Raw genomic sequence first — 21,484 nt, forward strand, 5'->3', positions numbered from 1 at the left:
GGTAGGGACTTCTCGGTATTATGTGGAACGAGTCAGTTTTATACATGCAGTGGAATATGACGAAGAGGGAATGATAAGACTGGAAGACCCGTAACGATGTGCTCGGATTAAGGAGGATGTAGGACTGGGATGCAGTCTTTCACTGCTGCTGTTTAGGCTGTACACCAAAGAAGTAATGACGTAAGTAAAAGCAACGTTCAACAGTGGGATTGAAAATCGAGATGAAAACATATTAATAATAGGATTCGCTAATGGCATTCCTATCCTCAGTGAAGAATTACAGGACGCCTTTAATAAACTGTCTTAAGTGGGTATAACATGGATTGAGGGTAAGCCGGAAAAGGACAAAAGAAATGAGGTAAAATATTAGTTCAATTATCTAATCTTCTAATGGGGGATGTAGCAGACGTGAAAAGTAGCAGACGATGATAAAGATATAGCACTAACTCCAAAAGGACGTTTTCATACAATGGTAGGGAACAGAGAACATGAAGAAAATCTAGTTACTGATACGTAATAATCTTCAAAAAAGGAAACTTTAACCAGTATGGAAAAATTTAGCTCTGTGAATGAAGGCACTTACTTAAGATTACAAATTAGTTACTAATAAAATCGGTTTTCTTGCTCTGCAGATCACTTCCTTAAGGAAATATTTATGATCTTACCTGCATTTCACTGCTAGTTGCCTTCAGTAGCAGCACTAAGTTTTTATTTTCCTACAGGCTACCGCATATCGCTTCTCCGTCTCGTGGGCGAGAATTTTGCCTACAGGAGATCTCGACGTGATCAACCAAGCTGGCATCGATTACTATAACAACCTCATCAATCTGCTCCTCGAGAACGGCATCGAACCAATGGTGAGATTCACTGTTTTACGTTCCAGAAATGTGCCATGAAGTGCATAATCTTTCTCGAAACTAGTGTAAGCACTTTAACAAGGCCTGTTCAAAGCGCATACCGCACATTATTTGTCGATAGAGATGTTTAGCGTGGGAGGTTGAGCTTCTAGTCACGTCGGTAAAAGTATAATAAGAATAAATCTCATTTGTAGTTTTAAGTGAGCCCATTACATAAACATTTCATATACAAAGCCAGAAGAAAACATTTTAATCAAACGTCACAGGATTTAGTGTTTCTACGGTTACCAAAAGGTAGAGTTCATCTCTTCCCTGATAACTGTTACATTATCTCTTTATTTGAGAATCGGCGAGGCCAACTGATTGAATCTGCTCCCAAATATCGCGCTTTATCTGCCCAATGGAGAAGGAGCTCAGCAGACAAAACAATAGCATTCACTGTAAGATGTTACAGTTTGCCCTTAAGTGATCTGTGCTTCACGCAGAAATATGAACGCTATTCTTAATTAGACTACGTTGATACCAGGAGAAAAATATGTGGAAGGAAAACTAGTAATTACACTTTTGTAGCATGTAATGTTAAATTCACTATAAGATTTAGAATGTCTTAACATACTCTTGGAGCACAACACAATTTCCGTTTACGATATTTGAACATCGCTGTCATCTCTGACGGTTCTTCATCAGTAGAAAAGCTAAAGCTGGCCTCTTACCTCTACGCTGAAAGGATATGACATACAACTGAAACATAAAAAAACAAAAATTAAGATAAAGTTTTTGAATTAGTTGATAGAAGATTCATGAAATGGAGATGGGAATTAAACGATTGAGAGGTAGGCGAAGGGGAGATGGCTGAAACATGTGGAGAAATGTGTTGGAAAAAGAGGCGAGGACTGGGCCGGATTGAATTCGGAAAGATGGTGTGAAAACAAGACTCTATGGTGAGGCTTATGTTCCAAACAGACCCAGCCTGGGACTGGAAACTGTTCAAAATGATTATGATGAATAGGCTTATCTAATCTAAATGTTGCCTCATCCTGCCGAATGTGTGATCTACAACGTAATGAATTGTATTTGAAAATAGTTAAAGCACAAAAACGTCAAAATACGATGGTCGGTTGACCACATTCTCTACATCTATATGAAAAGACCCATTAAGTTAAAATGGAGCGTAAATGCAGTTTAATGACAGCAAATACTACATTTTACGAAGTTATATTTTTATTGTTTTTTTTTTTAAATTCATAACTGTCTTGAACGCATTGAATGGACTTATAACAGATTACCAGGTTTTACCCTTATTGAAAATCTCCAGAACCAGCAACTTGTTAAGAAAACCAGATACCGAATAGTTGCCTAAACTAGTTGTCTGTACGACGTACTGCTGACTCTTGTGAATAAAATAATATTGTCTACAATAGATCTGGTGCTCCAATATGACAATGTCACATTTAACCAAAATATTTTCTGAACTCTGGATGCTATAGTAGGTAACGAGCTGATAAATGCATCTGAAAGAAGAAAAATGGTGAACAAGGGAAACGAATGTTGTGACTAAGGAAATCAAGGGCAACGTTATACACTCCTGGAAATTGAAATAAGAACACCGTGAATTCATTGTCCCAGGAATGGGAAACTTTATTGACACATTCCTGGGGTCAGATACATCACATGACCACACTGACAGAACCACAGGCACATAGACACAGGCAACAGAGCAGGCACAATGTCGGCACTAGTACAGTGTATATCCACCTTTCGCAGCAATGCAGGCTGCTATTCTCCAATGGAGACGATCGTAGAGATGCTGGATGTAGTCCTGTGGAACGGCTTGCCATGCCATTCCCACCTGGCGCCGCGCTTGGACCAGCGTTCGTGCTGGACGTGCAGACCCCGGGCGATGACGCTTCATCCAGTCCCAAACATGCTCAATGGGGGACAGATCCGGAGATCTTGCTGGCCAGGGTAGTTGACTTACACCTTCTAGAGCACCTTGGGTGGCACGGGATACATGCGGACGTGCATTGTCCTGTTGGAACAGCAAGTTCCCTTGCCGGTCTGGGAATGGTAGAAAGATGGGTTCGATGACGGTTTGGATGTACCGTGCACTATTCAGTGTCCCCTCGACGATCACCAGAGGTGTACGGCCAGTGTAGGAGATCGCTCCCCACACCATGATGCCGGGTGTTGGCCCTGTGTGCCTCGGTCATATGCAGTCCTGATTGTGGCGCTCACCTGCACGGCGCCAAACACGCATACGACCATCATTGGCACCAAGGCAGAAGTGACTCTCATCGCTGAAGACGACACGTCTCCATTCGTCCCTCCATTCACGCCTGTCGTGACACCACTGGAGGCGGGCTGCACGATGTTGGGGCGTGAGCGGAAGACGGCCTAACTGTGTGCGGGACCGTAGCCCAGCTTCATGGAGAGGGTTGCGAATGGTCCTCGCCGATACCCCAGGAGCAACAGTGTCCCTAATTTGCTGGGAAGTGGCGGTGCGGTCCCCTACGGCACAGCGTAAGATCCTACGGTCTTGGCGTGCATCCGTTCGTCGCTGCGGTCCGGTCCCAGGTCGACGGGCACGTGCACCTTCCGCCGACCACTGGCGACAACATCGATGTACTGTGGAGACCTCACGCCCCACGTGTTGAGCAATTCGGCGGTACGTCCACCCGGCCTCCCGCATGCCCACTATACGCCCTCGCTCAAAGTCCGTCAACTGCACATACGGTTCACGTCCACGCTGTCGCGGCATGCTACCAGTGTTAAAGACTGCGATGGAGCTCCGTATGCCACGGCAAACTGGCTGACACTGACGGCGGCAGTGCACAAATGCTGCGCAGCTAGCGCCATTCGACGGCCAACACCGCGGTTCCTGGTGTGTCCGCTGTGCCGTGCGTGTGATCATTGCTTGTACAGCCCTGTCGCAGTGTCCGGAGCAAGTATGGTGGATCTGACACACCGGTGTCAATGTGTTCTTTTTTCCATTTTCAGGAGTGTATTTTAATCACTTTAATAGCCATAGTAATGAAGCAATGATAGTGACTGTAAAGATGAAATAATAACGCCTGTATATGATATGGTACTGAAAATACACTTCAATGCCAAGAAAAAGCCTGTTGCGGCAGGGGGTGAGAGAAATAAGTTTAGCAAAAGACAAGAATTAGCCTAGAGTAGGAACAATTAGATATTTACAGTGTTTCATGCTGGCTCGTTTTTGGTTACTACCGTGAGCAGCTGTGACCTGTTGAGCTTGGCTCTTGAACCACACATTTGTGTTCAGGTGACGATGTACCACTGGGACCTACCGCAAGCCCTGCAGTACATCGGAGGCTGGCCAAACCCCATCCTAGCGGACTATTTCGTTGAATACGCCAGGATACTTTTCCAGAATTTTGGTGACAGGGTAAGTATTAATTTCATTCACTCCCGTAAAAAAATGTCTATTAGATGTTTTAAGCACAAAATGTAAGTTAATGAATGGAAAATTGCAACACTGTGATCAAATTTAGTACACGTCTCTTTATTCAGTATGGTTCAATAAAGGTAAGTGCTTTGCATGTGGGAGAATATAATAATGGAGGATAAGCGAAGCAGAGATGGACCAAAAAGAGGATGTGTGGTATTCATGTTTTATATTAACGAGGTGGAATTATCAAAGACAGAGGAAGTGATGCTGACGATAGATAGGAAATCCAAAAGAAATGCAGTACGTTGTCTCTGAGGGCAAGATATATATTTAAGTGGATTGGTGGCTGTATTCTCATTTCTGTGTTAGTTGTAAGTAACTTCACGGCTACAGGATCTTCTGTAACTGCTGCGTAACGCTTAAAAAGCTAGATACTTCTGTACTCAGACTAAAATTTGCAAACGCGATTGTGCCTAGTTAATGTATTAGACCCTCCACCTTTAGGAATCTAACGTAACACTCTATGTACTGAACCAAATGTCCGGCGCTGCAGTACTTTATTCAACGAAGGTACTTACTGCATATGTAATAACAATATAGCGCATTATCATTGTGTGATGTCCGCCCCGATAGCTGTATGGTCAGCGTTACGGATTGCCGTCCTAAGGGACCCGGGTTCGATTCCCGGCTGGATCAGAGATTTCTTCCGCTCAGGAACTGGGTGTTGTGTTGTCTTCATCATGGGGATTTAATCGCCATCCGACGCGCAGGACACCCAATGTGGCGTCGAATGTAGTAATACCTGCACCAAGGCGGCCCCGGCCAATGACGCCAAACGCTCATTTCCATTTCCATTGTGTAATGTCCATTATATGCTGGAAATAAGAAAAGGAAGAAATGTGGGTGCGGCCAAGTCCTGTGACTTCAAAGTGCACAGACTCTTCTTCGTTATGTACGGCTAACGCTACCAACTCGTAAGTCTACCACTCCTTTAAAAACTGTACATGAGTGGTCACACAAGATTAGGACTTGGCTTCTGCCTTGAATTTTACCCCCAGAAACTGAATCTGGCCCATTAACAACGCAATCAGATTTGACAACTTAAGTTCGAAGACGACAAAGCATGCGCAAAGCGTTACGAAGGAACGGAGTTACGTGCAAGTAAACAGCTAGACTAGAAAATAGACTGTGAACCTCATACGGTACTGCCTCAAATTGTACTAAAATCGGCAGTTATAGGAACAGTTCGTGTTGGACAAATTTGTTGGTCACCTGTCACTGATTGATAACCTAAAAATTGAGAACTTGTGTGATGGAAACCATAATGTATGACGATGCCGAATCTACGCAGATAAACTACGGAGCGGTGACAAAAGTCATGTGTTAACGATACGCACATATACAGGTGGAAGTATCAACGCGTAGACAACGTATAAAATCGCAGTGCCTTGGCGGAGCTGTTATTTTTACTCAGGTGATACACGTGAAAATGTTTCCCACGTGATTATGACCGCGCTACTGGAATTAACAGACAGTGAACGCACGATGGTAGGTGGAGCTAGAGGCATATGACATTCCATTTCGCAAATCTTTAGTGAATATAGCATTCCGAGATTCTCAGTATCAAGAGTGTGCCAAGAATACCAAATTTCAGGCATGACGTCTCACCACGGACACAGCAGTGGCCGACGCCCTTCACTTACCCACCGAGAGCAGCGGTGTTTGCGTGGAGATGTCAGTACTAACAGAGAACCACCACTGCGTGAAACAACAGCAGAAATCAATTTGGCTCGTATAACGAACGTATCTGTTAGGACAGTGCGGCAACATGCGGTGTTAATGGGCTGCAGCAGCAGGTGACCGAAGAGAGTGCCTTGGCTAACTACACGACATCGCCTCTCCTGGGCTGGTAACCATACTGGTTGGACCTCAGACGACTGGAAAACCATGACAAGCCCAGATGATACCCGATTTCAGTTGCGAAGAGCTGATGGTAGGGTTTGAGTGTGGTGTAGACCCCACGAAGTCATGGATCCGAGATGTCGACGAGGTACTGTGCAAGCTGGTGGTGCCTCCATAGAGGAGTGGGCTGTGTTTACATAGAGTAGACAGGGTCCTGGTGGTCCAACTGAATAGATCAGTGACAGGGAGTGCTTATGTTGGTCACTTGGAGACCATTTGCAGCAACTGATGGACTTCATGCCGGCTGGAGTGGCCGTGCGGTTCTAGGCGCTACAGTCTGGAGCCGCGAGACCGCTACGGTCGCAGGTTCGAAACCTGCCTCGGGCATGTATGTGTGTGATGTCCCTAGGTTAGTTAGGTTTAAGTTGTTCTAAGTTCTAGGGGTCTGATCTCAGAAGTTGAGTCCCATATTGCTCATAGCCATTTGAACCATTTTTTGGATGGACTTCATGTTCCCAAATAACGATGGAATTTTTTTGGATAAGAATGCGCCATTTCACGGAGCCATAAATCTTGGCGATTGGTTTAAAGAACATTCTGGACAATTTGAGCGATCACCCGATATGAATCCCATCGAACATTTAAGGGATATGTTCATGAACAACGTCCACAGGAAACACTTCAGCAATTATGGACGGGTGTTAAGGCAGCATGGCTCAATATTTCTGCAGGGGACTTTCAAAGACCTGTTTAGTGCATGCCATGTCGGGATGCAGCTCTATGCTGGGCAAAAGGAGGTCCGGCACGAGGTTGGGAGGTATGTCATGACTTTTGTGACCTCCTATAGAAGATAAATGCCAGCGCTGGACGTATATGTTGCCAAGCCCATGAGCCAGCTCCAGTATAAGTGAAAGCGGCGCGTTGTATATGAAACAAATATTAAGTATTTAAACGTGGAGGCTGGGTACACGTTGTAGAATTAGTGAAGTAATGTAAGAAGTACTGTATGAAAAAGTAGTGTAATCATCATGACGCTAAAGTACACAAAACTAAATTTGCAAAGTCTTGAGACATAATCTTACTGCCGTGTGAAACTCGTTTGTTAACCAGTTGAATTTACAGATAGTTAACTCAGAGAAAGATTCCAATCACCACGTGTTGTCACACAACTAAACTTGAGAAGACAGGTAAAACATTATCCATGGCAAGTGCAAAACCGAAACGCAATTTAGAAAGCTGCTGAATGTTGCCCCTTGACTCCCACCTCTGGTTCCACGGCGCGTAATCCCCAACAACATGTTGCGTAATGTGGCTACCTCATCAGTCATGCATATAACCCAGTGTACAAGTGGCAGTGTGTGACGGGGGAGGGGGGGCCCGGGGGAGGGGAGGGGGGTGGGGGTAATGGGAGGAGCGCTGCCGAACGGCAGTAATCATTTCCACCTGAAGTGTCAGGTGACTGAACGTGCCATACATATTATTTTGGAATTCGCTCTTGCTGTTACTTAGTAGTTGATTATGAGAAGACAACGAGATATAGTCAGTAAACGTTCTTTAGGTACGTACTTCCGGTAAGTAAATATTATTGTTCCTTTGTGTAGTAACCACGATTGACACCTGTTGAAACATAAACTATCGTTGGAATTTTCACAATGTACAGAAAATTTAAAGACAGTTAGTAACAACAACTGTATTTTCCTAGTGTTGAACATAACACCTTATCTTCTTCCGCTCTAAAATGGTGCTTGTTGATGAAGATCATCAGTGAAAAACTTCTACAAAATGACAAGTGATAAAAGTTAGTCAGGGATAAGACATCGAACTGTCGTAAATTTGGCGCAGAGGCGGGTACACAGAGCGAACTACAAGAACTAAGATGACGGAGCATGGGTTACAGATCGTACTAGCAGAGCAAGATGGCTGTTCGGGGGTACATGCCGATGGTTGTTTCACTTTTCACAACAGTAAATTAGTGGGATTTTGCATTTATGTTCGTATTTTCTGAAGAAACTGTGTTGGTTCCACGACTGCTGATAGCATCTCGACACAGCCTTGTCCTCGCCACCTATCACAGTCTGAGGAGCTCTCATACAGCACTCTTGGCTCAAAGAGTACTTTGCTATCATACTGGGACATTTTCTGCAAATCTGGAATCTACTGTTCACGGAGACTCACAGAAGTGATTTCTGGTGAGTAGATAACCATCAACTCTCTCACCTACAATTTAGTTTTGTGGCATTACACAACTCGATACTGAAGGATTTATAAAAAAAAGATGACAATTCTTTTGTCTTGCTGCGCACCCCTAGCATCTCCCATCCCCCCTCCTCCAACACCATAGAAAATTTCTGATGTCGCCATGTCTCCAAATACGAGTTCAGAATTTTAGTTCTAAAAAAATACTCTCAATAGTAAGAACACACATCTTTATATAGTGTGAATTACGATGTTTTCAAAGCCGAGAGTGTTTTCTATTATGGTTTTTAAATTATTTGAATGAGACAAATACTTCTCAAATTTTGGGATGAATACTTTTAAAAATACTGACTTTATCTTTATTGCAATATTTTGGACATTACGACAAAGCAGTATACTGTGCACAAATGGGTAAAGAAGATAAGTATTTCTTATTTTAAAACACTTTACACTGAGCAACAGAGTTAAAGGATCACTTTTTTGAAAGGCCTTAATTGTTTTCTTTTGGCCTATAAGTTTGAAATTTTGGCCCAAAGGTATCTAAACCTAACTCTGCAATGGTAAAAAGCATGACGTGCTGCAAAGCCACCCTCGGGCCCGGCAATTCTTCAAACAGCAAGGCGTCGACGTCAAAAAGCTCTGCCCACAGCCAACGTAGACGTGTCACACGATGGCAAGACTGTCACCCCCGCAGCACCCTCCACTTCTCACACACATTTCTTTCTTTCTTTTGCCACCTTTGCGAGGGAGAGCAGAGCCATATTTTCCTCGGCCATCCACAAGAAAACAGCGTGGTTTTATCGTTCGTTGTTGTGGTCCTGACCTTTCTCCCAGGGGATCAATAGAAAGCGTGACATTAGGGTAAGAGCAGGTACGACTTTCCCACGGTGTGACTGATCCGTGGTGGGGTTTGGCAGAATGCGGTAAAATTTCGTGCCACAGTGATCAGTAATATAACTCACATGAACCTCTGAGATGTGGCCTTTTCTTATGTTTTGATGTGTCGACAAAAGCGTCCCTGAGCGCGTTAGTGACGTCGCAGTTGCGTCACGTTTTTTGCATCATAATACATCATTACAGAGGAAGGTTGTAAGTAACTGAGACAAGTTTCAAGATTATGAATCGGAATGGTAAACAATCACATGGTTTCCAAAAAGAGATCCTGTAATATTGTTGCACAGCGTACTTACTTTGTCGTTATTATTGTTAAAATTTTAAGCTTTGTGTTACTCTGAAATTTGAGGTGATTGTAAGTTACATATGAGGGGAGGGAATGTAGGAGTCTGGAGAAGTGAATCTTTGATGCCTTAATTATTTCTAAGTCAGGTCCCGTTTAGAAGAGACTGTGCGCTGTTGCAGGTGAAGTGGTGGATCACGTTCAATGAGCCCGTGGCAGTCACGAGCGGCTACTCAAGTGTGGGCTGGCAGGCGCCCTCTCAGAATGCCTCGGGCATCGGCAACTACCTGGCGGCGCACACCCTCATCCGCGCCCATGGAAAAGTCTACCGCCTGTATGACGAGCAGTTCCGTGCCACTCAGAACGGTGAGCGTTTCACTAGGAGACAGACCAGCGGAGTTGAACATTACGTGTTGCTACACCGCAGCTGCGTCTGTACACTGTTTACAGATTAATCAGCTAGGAATTATATAAAATGCATGATGTTAGGAAGAATTCCGCTAACAGCTGTTAAAATTGTTATTTCTTAGAACACAATCAGTTTCGCGGCCTAAAGCCACGTCATCACGCGCAGCCCCATTCTGTAGATATTAAAATTAATACAGTAATGTCTATAATAAACTCGCAACGTTAAAAAAACATAGACAAACTGAATCCATGCCTGCAAAATCACGATCACTTAGATTCAAATGGAAATGCAATGTTAACTGTGTACCCCCATAACATGACATTATGTTTTAGGATCCTTAAAACAACAGCTTTCCAATTTGATCCAGACTGTCGTCGTCAACAGTAACACATTACGAGAATAAAGAGTTAATTCACTTATTTATTTATCCATTCTAAACAAGCAGCAGTTTACTTGTGTTGGTTCCAACATCGAGCAGCATTTACGGCGACTCTTGTGTTTCATATGGTGTCGTAGGCCAAATTTCCCTCTAGGAATATTCGATATTTCTTTATTTGGAACAAAAGATAATCAATGTTTCTTTCATTCTGTCATCGCTATCCCGGGTTTCCTTTTCCATAATTATTTATATCCCCGTCTCATCCTTGTTTTTATTCAAGCTCTTCTTTGGACAAATCAAATAGTTCTCTATGTGTGATTACATACGTACTGCTGCTAAGCTTCTCACACATTATGCCATTGCTCTAGTTCCACAATAACATGGTAAGAAAACTATTAAGGACGATGCCAATGAGACTGACAACACTGTAATATCATATATGGTCATTACTGTAACCATTAGAATTACTGCTGTTGTTGATACGTACTCTATTTGCCATAAAACCTGGCCGACGGCCAGACACCGCACAGTTCGCACCGAACAAAATATAGGACAAAGAACATGTAAGTATTCGTAGATAGCGTTGTCTGTACAAACTGGCGACCCTGTAGGCTATATCAGCTTCTGAATAAAGTCGTGCCTTCTGTTCGAGGACCTCTGTCATTTTAAACCCTTGACCTATCGGTAAACTTCGTGTTGTCTGAATGCAACCAACGTCTTACAGTCGACACCAATCATCCTCTAAATTTTCAAAGGGCCTTTTTCCCTGAATGCTCAAGCCATTGAGTGCAATGGTAGAGCAAATACGATGTTTTTTACTTTCGTATAAATCGGTCATTACAATTCCAACCAGTAACATTTTTGTGACAGATTCCTTCGCAGACTGCATGCCTTTGAATGCCACATGCCCCACATCTGTCTGGGATCCATTTTCTGGCACCCGACAACGGCTGCCGCAGCGGTCCTGAACTCAGTCGCCCTTTGTAGAAAGCACCGGTTACCGCTCTTAACTATGGATATTACATTGCGTTCTACTGTTGTTGAGTGATGCTCCACAAAAAGTGTCTAGGATTTACATTTCTCTCTCCATAGCGACGAAGACAGGCGACCCACTTAAATGTGAGAAATATTGCACTATGCTGACATGCAAGACATAAGTTCGTAATTTGTAATCCAATCAAAATACCTCGCTATTTGATTTAATGTTAATATTGGTGCTTTAAATTTCGTTTATTTTCCTTCATAAGCGATTCACACGCAATTCCGGAATTTGTATGTTTTCGTCAAGCGACAGTGAGTTACTGTGGTGTTCTACAGTCGTTCGATTTCCTACGGTAAATACAAGCGACAAACTGTGTGAATATCTTGCAGTGCATGGTCGGTAACAAAGTAAGAACACTACGCATTTTGGATCCTTATATTTGTTCATGGAGAAAGTAATGCTCATCGAAAGCGATACATATTTAACGTATTCATTTAGACTGAAATGAACAAAATTCTGTATTTTTCAACCTAAGCAGGGATGCCTAGAGTACAAACATAAGGATGTAGAGGCTTATCTCACTAGGTGTAAGATAGATACTGCCTACAGTCTTTACAGACGAATGAAAAAACTGGTAGAAGCAGACCTCGGGGAAGATCAGTTTGGATTCCGTAGAAGTGTTGGAACACGTGACCCTACGACTTATCTTAGAAGAAAGACTAAGGAAAAGCAAACCTACGTTTATAGTATTTGTAGACTTAAAAAACCTATTGACAATGTTGACTAGAATACTCTCTTTCTAATTCTGAAGGTGACAGGGGTAAAATACAGGGAGCGAAAGGCTATTTATAATTTGTACAGAAAGCATATGGCTGCTATAAGAGTCAAGGGGCATGAAAGTGAAGCAGTGGTTGGGAAGGGAGTGAGACAGGGTTGTAGCCTCTGCCGATGTTATCCAGTCTGTATATTGAGCAAGCAGTAAAGGAAACAAAAGAAAAATTCGGAGTAGGTATTAAAATCCATGGAGATGAAATAAAAAGTTTGAGGTTCGCCGATGACATTCTAATTCTGTCAGAGACAGCAAAGGACTTGGAAGCGCATTTGAACGGAATGGATAGTGTCCTGAAAGGAGGATATAAGATGAACATCAACAAAAGGAAAACGAGGATAATGGAAGGTAGTCGAATTAAATCTACTACTGGACAGAACTGTTAGTATCAATGTGTTAGTCGGTAAAATACACTGCAGCTGTTTTACCACTACACTTATGAATTCAGCACTGAGACGAAAGGCAGTACGAAAATTTAGACGAGGAGTTGACTCGACTGCCAGACATTACATTGAGACAACACGCGGTTTACCGATAGATCCTCGGCATAGAGGTCACAGAGAACGACTAAACGACTTACAGAAGACTGTTGGAGTCTACAGTGTTGCCGGTCAGCTCAGATAGCTGGACTTAAAAGCACTGCCATCAAATTTAATCCAGGTCGTAATTCTCGCGGTCTTAGACTTTGCTGTGGTCGGCAACCGGCCTGGTTTTATGGTAGAGAGCGTACGCTTGAACATCAGTTCTTTATGTCTTTATGCGAGGGTGTGCCTAAAGTCCCTCATGTTGACAGATCACACAAATATTTCATGTTTCCGGCTACTAAAAAATACGCTCGTGATTATTTTGCAGACTGAGACACTATTGGCAGCAGAGAGAGCGAATAGCTGGGAAAGCACATTGATGATGTGTATTTGGAAAAGAACTGAATGCATAAATGATAGAGGGAGAAACAGGTGTTGATTTAGAAGACGTAGGGAATCCTTATTAGACTCTGAGGGGCTTAGTAATATCTTCGTGTGGAGCAGCTACCTTTAGGAGTAGAATCTATGAGAGTGGAGACAAAACATCTGATTTTCGAGACTACATCGTCCACACCGTACCGAAGCTATCAAGGCAGATAAATGCGAGAACTTTCGCAGAAGCATCTTAAAAGTTTCGACGTTGTTGACAGTAATGAATTAAGAGGAGTAGAAAATATAACATCTCTCTGATTTCAGGGAAAGTAAAGACCTCACAGACGCAATTCCGATGTCCTTGATAATGAAAGAAGAAAGGGGAAGAATGGAGATACTTTCACAGGCCAACGTAATTTCGTGAAAAATGTTCGAAATTCAGAGAAAAATAGGTCTTGGCTTCGCAGGGGGACATGATAATGTAAACTTTTTTGAAAGACGTTTGCGCCATTTGACTGTTAATTGTTCATTTATTTTACACTATCGTATTTCGGCTTTATAGTCATTCTCAGATGAATGACGAACTGAAAATTAATATAGCGCGCATGCCATACAATGCAAGATACAGGAATAAATAGTTACTACTTACCTGAAAACATTATTGATGTGTTAAACACTATTTACGTGTTAAAATATAAATAAAAAGAAGAACAACTCTGAACTCTAGGAAAAGACATATATTATGCAGTATGTTCAACCAAGAGGGAAGAGTAAGAAAAGAAGACCAAGAGAGATACGTTCGGGTTAGAAACGGCATAAGACATTCAGATTTCCTCTTCAATTTTTCAATGTATGTATCAAAGAAGCGATGATGGAATTAAAAGAGACACTGTGAACTACGATCAAAATCCAGACTGAAACGATAAGATTCTCTGATGACATTGCTATCCTCCGGAAAAGTGGGAAACGCTTGCATTACGTATTGAATGAAATAGTCTAATGAAGACAGGTTATGGGTTCAGAATAATACATAAAAAGATGAAAGTAATGAGTATTAGCAGAAAGCAGATTAGAGATAAAAGTAAGATGAAAAATTGAGACTCGATAGTAGACTGGTTGAATTAATTTTGCTACCTTGGAAGCTAAATAAACCATAACGAGAGAGGCAAGGAGGAGTTACTCAATTAGTTAACCAGTTATTTACAGCAGTTACATTTACCATAGAGCAAATTAACGAGATACATTATGATGTGGAGCGTGTCAATAGAACAAACGGAGATCACTATATACAAATCATAAAACGAAAAAATTATATTAATATGACTACATACCGGTCATTTATAGGCTTTTATTGCCCAACGAACTCTAACTAAGCTTTCCTCTGTCGTATTGAAGGAACTGTGAAGGAGAAAGATATGTAATATACATCTGAAAACACGTCTGCTATCTGACGGACATTTTTATCCATGGATATATTGTCAAAGAGTTTTATCTACATGACTACTCCCGAATTCATAACTAAGTGCCTGGCAGAGGATTCACTGAACCAAACTGAAAATATTTCTCTATCGTTCCACTCTCCAGTTGTGCTAGAAGGAAACTAATTCTTAAATTGTTCCATTCGAGGTGTGATTTCTCTTGTTTTATTACGATGATCATTTCGCCATGAGGGTGTCAAGATAATATTTTGTTATTCATAGCAGAAAGTAGCTGATTGTAGCTGTATATTTCATCCATTCCTGTGACAAAATTAGATTAATTAAAGAATAATGGTGATAATTTTTTTCTAGTGTTGTGAATATATCTGTTACCGTCATACTTACATAGGTTGTTGATAACACATTTTGTAAACCAGTAAATATACTGAGGAGCTGTTGATAACATTCGCAGCCGCTAAAAGGGTTACCTTTAATACATAATTGTGTGAAATTCACACATATATCTAGTTACTTTCTTTTAGCAGTTAATAATTTTTGCCTAAGTGAAGAGTTACCCCAGAATACTACCCCATAAGGCTCATACGAATGGAACTATGCTAAGTATATTAACTTACTGACTTCTATATCGATGAAGTTTCAATTATTATTTTTTATTAATTTACTAGATTGATAGGAGGTGGAATATTTTTTACTGTACAGAAATAAAACGTTTTTTTTCTATTTTTTTTAAATTTGCAGCTAGAAACAGACCGACAGAGTCAATCTGAACATTTCTTGTTAAAAGAAATCTACTAACATCAAACACAAGCCGCAGTTTGGAACAGAAATTGGTGACAATTTACGTTTGTGTGGTAGTGAACCATGGACTACGGGAAAACCGGAAAGGAAGAGAATAGAAGCTACAAAAATATGTTGAAAGTTAAGTGAACTTGTAAAGTAACAAAAGAAGTTCTTCACAGAGTCGTCGAGGAAGGGAATATGAGGCAAATACTGAATAGAAGAACGGAAAGGTTGATAAGACAGGAGTTAAGACATCAGGGAGCAACTTCCATGGGGATAGATGGAACTGTAAAGCAAGGGCAGCTCGAGACTGGAATATAATCAAGATATATTTAAGGAGACTGTAGGCAAGTACTATTAGATGAAGAATTTGGTATGGTTCTTAAGGCTGATAAAATACGAGAGACACGAACGAAAATGCCTACACGCAAAAGACGCACGTGTCTAGTTATGAACAAAATTAAAATGTACAATAATTGTTTAAGTCGAGTAGCAGCTAACTTATATTTATAATAGAAAAACTTCAGTGACCAGATTACGAATAAGCTATTCCTCTAATAACCCATTCTGACGTGATGCTCGCTGCATAAGTTACTGTTAGATTCTCCTGGTGGGTGCCTTGAATTCAGAGACTTTCCACATGGAAACGTTATTATTACTTGACCGTGAAATATGTTTCAAGCTAAATTGTCGACACCCTATCAAATTGTGAACTATGAAGGAAGGATTCCAAGCCTCCCGTTCCAATATCAAGTATGATTCAGTTTTCACAGCTTAAACTAAATATGTAGAAACTTCGCTTGTATTTCCTTACAAAAGGCTATGCTAATTTGTTCCAGCTTAGTGCCGCCAGTCAGAGAATCTGCTGTCTATTTTGATTTATTTACTTTTAAGTGCTAATCATACACTTTATCCACGTGAATCTGTATGTTTTTCAGGGAGTGTGGGCATTACCCTTAGCACTGACTGGAATGAGCCGGCGGAAGACACGCAAGAGTGCCGTGATGCTCAGAGGCGGAAGTTCGAGTTTGAGGTAGAGACCAAAACAACTAGCTAAAAAGAGAAGTAATCATAAGAAACATATTTCTATGACAAGTAGACTGACATAGCCATGAATCTCCTTATGTCATTAAGAAAAGTGTCACCTACATGATCCGGATAAAATTACATTAATGAGACTAATGTTATGGAGGCAGCAACCCAGTGCGGGTTTCAGAAATTTGTGGCTGGAAAGTGAATGTGTGATTGCTTATTATTATCGTCTAGGATTCCTTAGTCTTATACATAGGAAATTACAAAATATGCAGGATATATATATATATATATATATATATATATATATATATATATATATATATATATATATTCTCACACATACACACATATATATTCTCACACTATATATATATATATATATATATATATATATATATATATATATATATATGTGTGTGTGTGTGTGTGTGTGTGTGTGTGAGAGAGAGAGAGAGAGTGAGAGTATATATATATATATATATATATATATATATATATATATATCAAAGATAGCTCTTTCTACATGCAGAAATTATTTTGTATCAGAGCATTTGTTTTCTAATTACTTGCCTCCTCAAAATTACTAAACGTTTCTCACTTTTTTGTGTTTTTTCGATGGTGTTTCACAAAGCAGAGGTGTGTACCTGGGTGATCTTGAAAAGTATCCAGAAGTAAGTATCCAAAACACGCCACCTATACTTCTTACAAATACAGAATTTACTGCTGAGTCTTTAGTATTCGAAAAGTTATTTTTTTTAATTTACCCCACCCCCCACCCCCTACCCCCAAATGACATCTTTGACTTAAAAAAATGAAATCCCAACCAAATGTAATTTGTAATATCCTACCAAACTCAGTTTGCATTTTTGAATTTCGCACCATTTTGATGAGATCATTGCGTTTGCATATAGAGCACGTAGGCAACATAAACTGCAAAGGTCAAAGTGGTCCAGAATCCTGTTTCTCATTATTGATATCAGTTAACTGCTTAAAAAATCGTCGTTCATGTTTGTTTCTTTCACATATAATTTTTGTAAATTTTTTTGAAGTAATTTTGAAACAATTATCATTATGAGTCAGTAAAGCATTCATAGTAACACGTGATCCTATTATTGTAGTGCTGACTAATTTGTTTACTTCTTTATCGTTACCCTTGGTTCTAGGTTGTACCTTAAGTAGTCTGATTTTCTGTATCCATCCAGCTAAGTGTGATGCCTGTATTTTGATACTATCAATGCGTGAATCACTAATTTGATTTGACTATTTGCTCTATTTGTGTTTCCCGAAAAGGTAACGCAGTCCTCATTCTATGAACTATTCGGACAGTATCAGTGGCTATCACATCGTGAAACAACTTGTAGTATAGTCCCAGTAGTTTTGCTCATTTCCATCAGCCTTCTTCCAATATTTAAACACAATCCTCTTCCTAACTTACGTGGCCACTAATGGGTTCTGATGCTCACAAAATGAAAAGGCATTATGTAAAGGTTATGCATAAGGTCTAATTATGTTTTTCAGTTTATATAGATACTCACCTTAAACACTTCGAGAATATCCTCCTCATGCGAATGCTTTCAAAAATTCTCATTCATTCCATGATCCTCTTTACAAAGACAAACATTTCGCATGAAATTTAACGATGTTAACGGTTAAGGAATCGTGTTATCGGGTTCCCACGGAAACATATTGAATAATGGCCGTCTGTGATCTTAAATAGCATATTGTAGCTAACATAAATCCAGCGAATTGGGAAAACCATTTAGAAAATGGTAAAGCTAATGTAGATGAAAAGTTTTGGTACACAGCTGAAAGCGATTTGTTCACTATAAAATGAGGATTAGTAGCGCTCTTTGTTCATGGGACATCCAGTATTTCAGTCCTTTAAGCCCTTAACATACCGCCAAATCATATTCAAGAAATCAAGTCTCATGGCACGTCATACTTTAGCAACTGAAATGAGTGAAATGCAACTGAAATGGGGAAACGAAGCGAGCAATATGCGGACCAATACAGCAATGTTATCCAACCTTCAAAAGGCGATTCCCGCGGCCGCAAGACAAAGCCACCATAGGAAAAACAAGTCGTTCACCCACCCAAATGCTTCTCCCCTCCTCCTCACAAGGTCCATAATATTCCTAACTTAGCTCTATAATGGGCATGAGGGTGCCTCATTGTGCATCAAACCACGGAAACTTCGCCCAAGGTGATAACTAAGGAATTGGTTATGCCGTTGGTCTGAGCTTACCAGAGATAAAACTGCTCTGCCCTGGTATACACCGCAAGCTGAACTAATGGAATGTCCTTAAAAACAGTAAAAAAAAAAAGATGAGATGGCCACTATGGGTGTGACTCATTTTGTCTCATCATGTATATCATAACACCGGGCTGTTAATTGGTGTCTTAAGAAAGCTAACCATAATAAGATAGTTCCATTTCAAATCTGATGCATCGTCGCTCAAAGTGTTCGTGATATTTTCAGGCAGCTTATGTTACCTACGTCTAATACGTGTATCTCGGTAATGGCTCACGATAACTTTGGTTTATATAGTGTCTCCAGTTGGTTTCAGTCGAAGCTCTTGCTGAAAAAAAATATTCTTAAGATACTCGATGCTTATGATCAAACAGAGAAATTGCCGACTCAGGACAAAATTCATAAGCTCATAAAAAGTTTGATTTGAAGCACTGAAAACACTAGCCGCGTCTCAGCCTCCCCGAGCAAAGTTTTCTTGTCATGATTACCAGGTAGCCGCTCCTGAAAACTTACTTCTACTAACTAATTAATAGCTCCGTTAAATAAGACGAATGAATTCTGCACAAAAACACTGCTCCGCACTTTAAAAATTCTTTCTGTTAATAGTGATTATCTCTTAACTGCAATCACACATTTCTGTACAAGGTACGTCTAACATTCTGCTGATTTACTTAATGATCTTGTGGCTGATACAGCCTTATTCGTTTACCATCATACAGAAATGCCGTCACAATATGTGGTGAACTCCCAATTTCAAAATGTTTACTGGGCTCTTATCATAAACGATCTTGATGACCGCAAATAAATGTTCGCATTTAGGTAATGGAATAACTGAAAGAACTCTTAAACGTTTTTGACAATATGATTGCAGATGGGGCTGTACGCCCACCCGATATTCGTAGATGGAGACTACCCGGCGGTGGTCCGCCAGAGGGTGGACAACAACAGCGCGGCAGAGGGAAGGCCGAGGTCCCGCCTGCCCAGCTTCACCGAAGAGGAGAAGCAGTACATCAAAGGTAGGACACCTTGCGGGGGCCGTCATTAGAGGGCAATATATTTGAAACGTTCCCTTGGAAAAATTAATGAATTACTGTGCTGATAAACCTCTTACATTATTTGCTTTTCAAACAGCTGAGCAAAACTGAACGTACTCAGACATTACTCTCTTTACTAATTCTGATCAACACTAAACTGACAAACAATATTTTTAGCGCAACGCAATCTGACTTTCAATAATCCCTACAAAAAATGGCCCTGACTAACGTTAACCTATACGTTTCACAAATCACTTACCTCACAAAAATCTTCCTTACTCGAACTACTGCAATACAGCGAGCGCCACTACTGCCAGCTAAATAAAAGATTCCAACTACTGAAGGCACTAACTACTGATAGGCATAGTTAGCAAATGAAAGATTTTGATAGAGAAAAAACAATGCATTTACCTTAATATTGTTCAAAAGTCATATTATATATATCAGTTCATGACATCTAATCTTACAAATTTACTCTCTCTGTCCAGATCATCCACTCTCAAAACTCCGCCATCTCACTCTCAACATCCGCCACTGCTGGCGGCTCACCTCCAACTGCGCAACACTACACCCTGTTAACATACAGCTGGCCAACACTACAATAGCCAACAACGATGCCAACTAGCCACAGACTGCACACAGCACAGCCAGTGATTTTCATACAGAGGGCTATGTGACGCCGGCGTTACCAATATAAGAACCTGAACAGCCTACTTACGTAGCCTCCATGCTCCCACAAAAAATTTTACAAATTGTTTTGGGCAGTGGCCAATAATGGTTTGATAAAATTTTTCATAATTGCAATAACAAAGATAGCAAATGCACACACTTATTGATACAATGTTGGTCAAAAGCTAAAATTTTCTCACAGTCCATAAAGAGAGTCCTGACCATTCATCACAGTATTAATTACAATTTTATGAACAAAGTCTGAGCAGTAATAGAAAATGCAAACGGAAGTAGTGGGTTTCCATGCAGTCGCCGTATCATTAAAGAATTTTATTTCAAACGACTACTTTCGGCGCAACACTTACATCATCTTCATGTCCACTATAAACGAAAAGATTACTTTCATTCCATGGCTAATGTATCGTACAACACTAGTATTGTATGGAATCTACCGTTATTTACCCTCATAATCGTCTAGAAGGTCATTGGCTCTGAGTTAGTTTTAGTCATACAACTCATTCGCTTACAGTGTGTCTCAATTTTACTTAGCCTGTTAACAACTTTTTTATTGGTATCGATGCCAACATCTGATAGTCCTACACCATTCATTGATGATGCTTTTGTTAGGCTATAACCATCTGTCCAGAAATCAGTTTGTTTCCACTGCGCGTCGGAAATCGCCGTCTACTATAAGCCGTTAATCTCTCTTCTTAGATTCCCTGATTTTTCTACTGCTTTCATATTTCTAACTTCCCACGTTCCGATTCAAAGACGCCTACTTCATGCAGTAACTTCCTGTAACTCCACCGTAAGCAGTCTTCAGCCTGAGGTCCGAAAGTGCGAACAAAGATTATTGTCATCGCGATATTATTTCAGCAGGCTGCTTGTCCAGCGGCATACTCTACGCACTGCCATCGAAATCATCATATCGCTGATCGTTTCTCACTATTCACTCTGTATTGTCCCGCTTTATGGGAATGTGAGGGAACCAAGAATCTGTTCGCTCCTCCTCCTTATTTGAAAAACCTGTTGTCATTATGACGATGACTCATCCTACGGGAAGTCTTCAGCCACAGTGACTCACGATTTTGATTCTGAAACAGAAGAGCGACAGGGATCGAACTAGGGAGACCGATTCTTTTCGTTTGAATTAAAAGATGCTATCCTTGGATGACGATCAGTCGACAGACTACAAGCTGGTAACTGAGTCGCTCTGCACAGTATTTCTATAACGTTT

The 21,484-nt window shown here is 40.8% G+C and overlaps 1 protein-coding gene across 1 annotated transcript in view; it reads left to right on the forward strand.

Moving 5' to 3' along the window:
- Positions 1-21,484, forward strand: part of LOC126282413 (myrosinase 1-like) — a 53,157-nt gene that overhangs the window by 12,940 nt on the left and 18,733 nt on the right. The window contains exons 3-7 of the mRNA XM_049982070.1: positions 723-857; positions 4,144-4,266; positions 9,727-9,910; positions 16,197-16,291; positions 19,416-19,560. Of these exons, the coding sequence (XP_049838027.1) occupies positions 723-857; positions 4,144-4,266; positions 9,727-9,910; positions 16,197-16,291; positions 19,416-19,560 (682 nt within the window). The remainder of the gene's footprint in view (positions 1-722; positions 858-4,143; positions 4,267-9,726; positions 9,911-16,196; positions 16,292-19,415; positions 19,561-21,484) is intronic.

This window comes from Schistocerca gregaria, chromosome 7, assembly GCF_023897955.1.
Source record: "Schistocerca gregaria isolate iqSchGreg1 chromosome 7, iqSchGreg1.2, whole genome shotgun sequence".
NCBI lineage: Eukaryota > Metazoa > Arthropoda > Insecta > Orthoptera > Acrididae > Schistocerca > Schistocerca gregaria.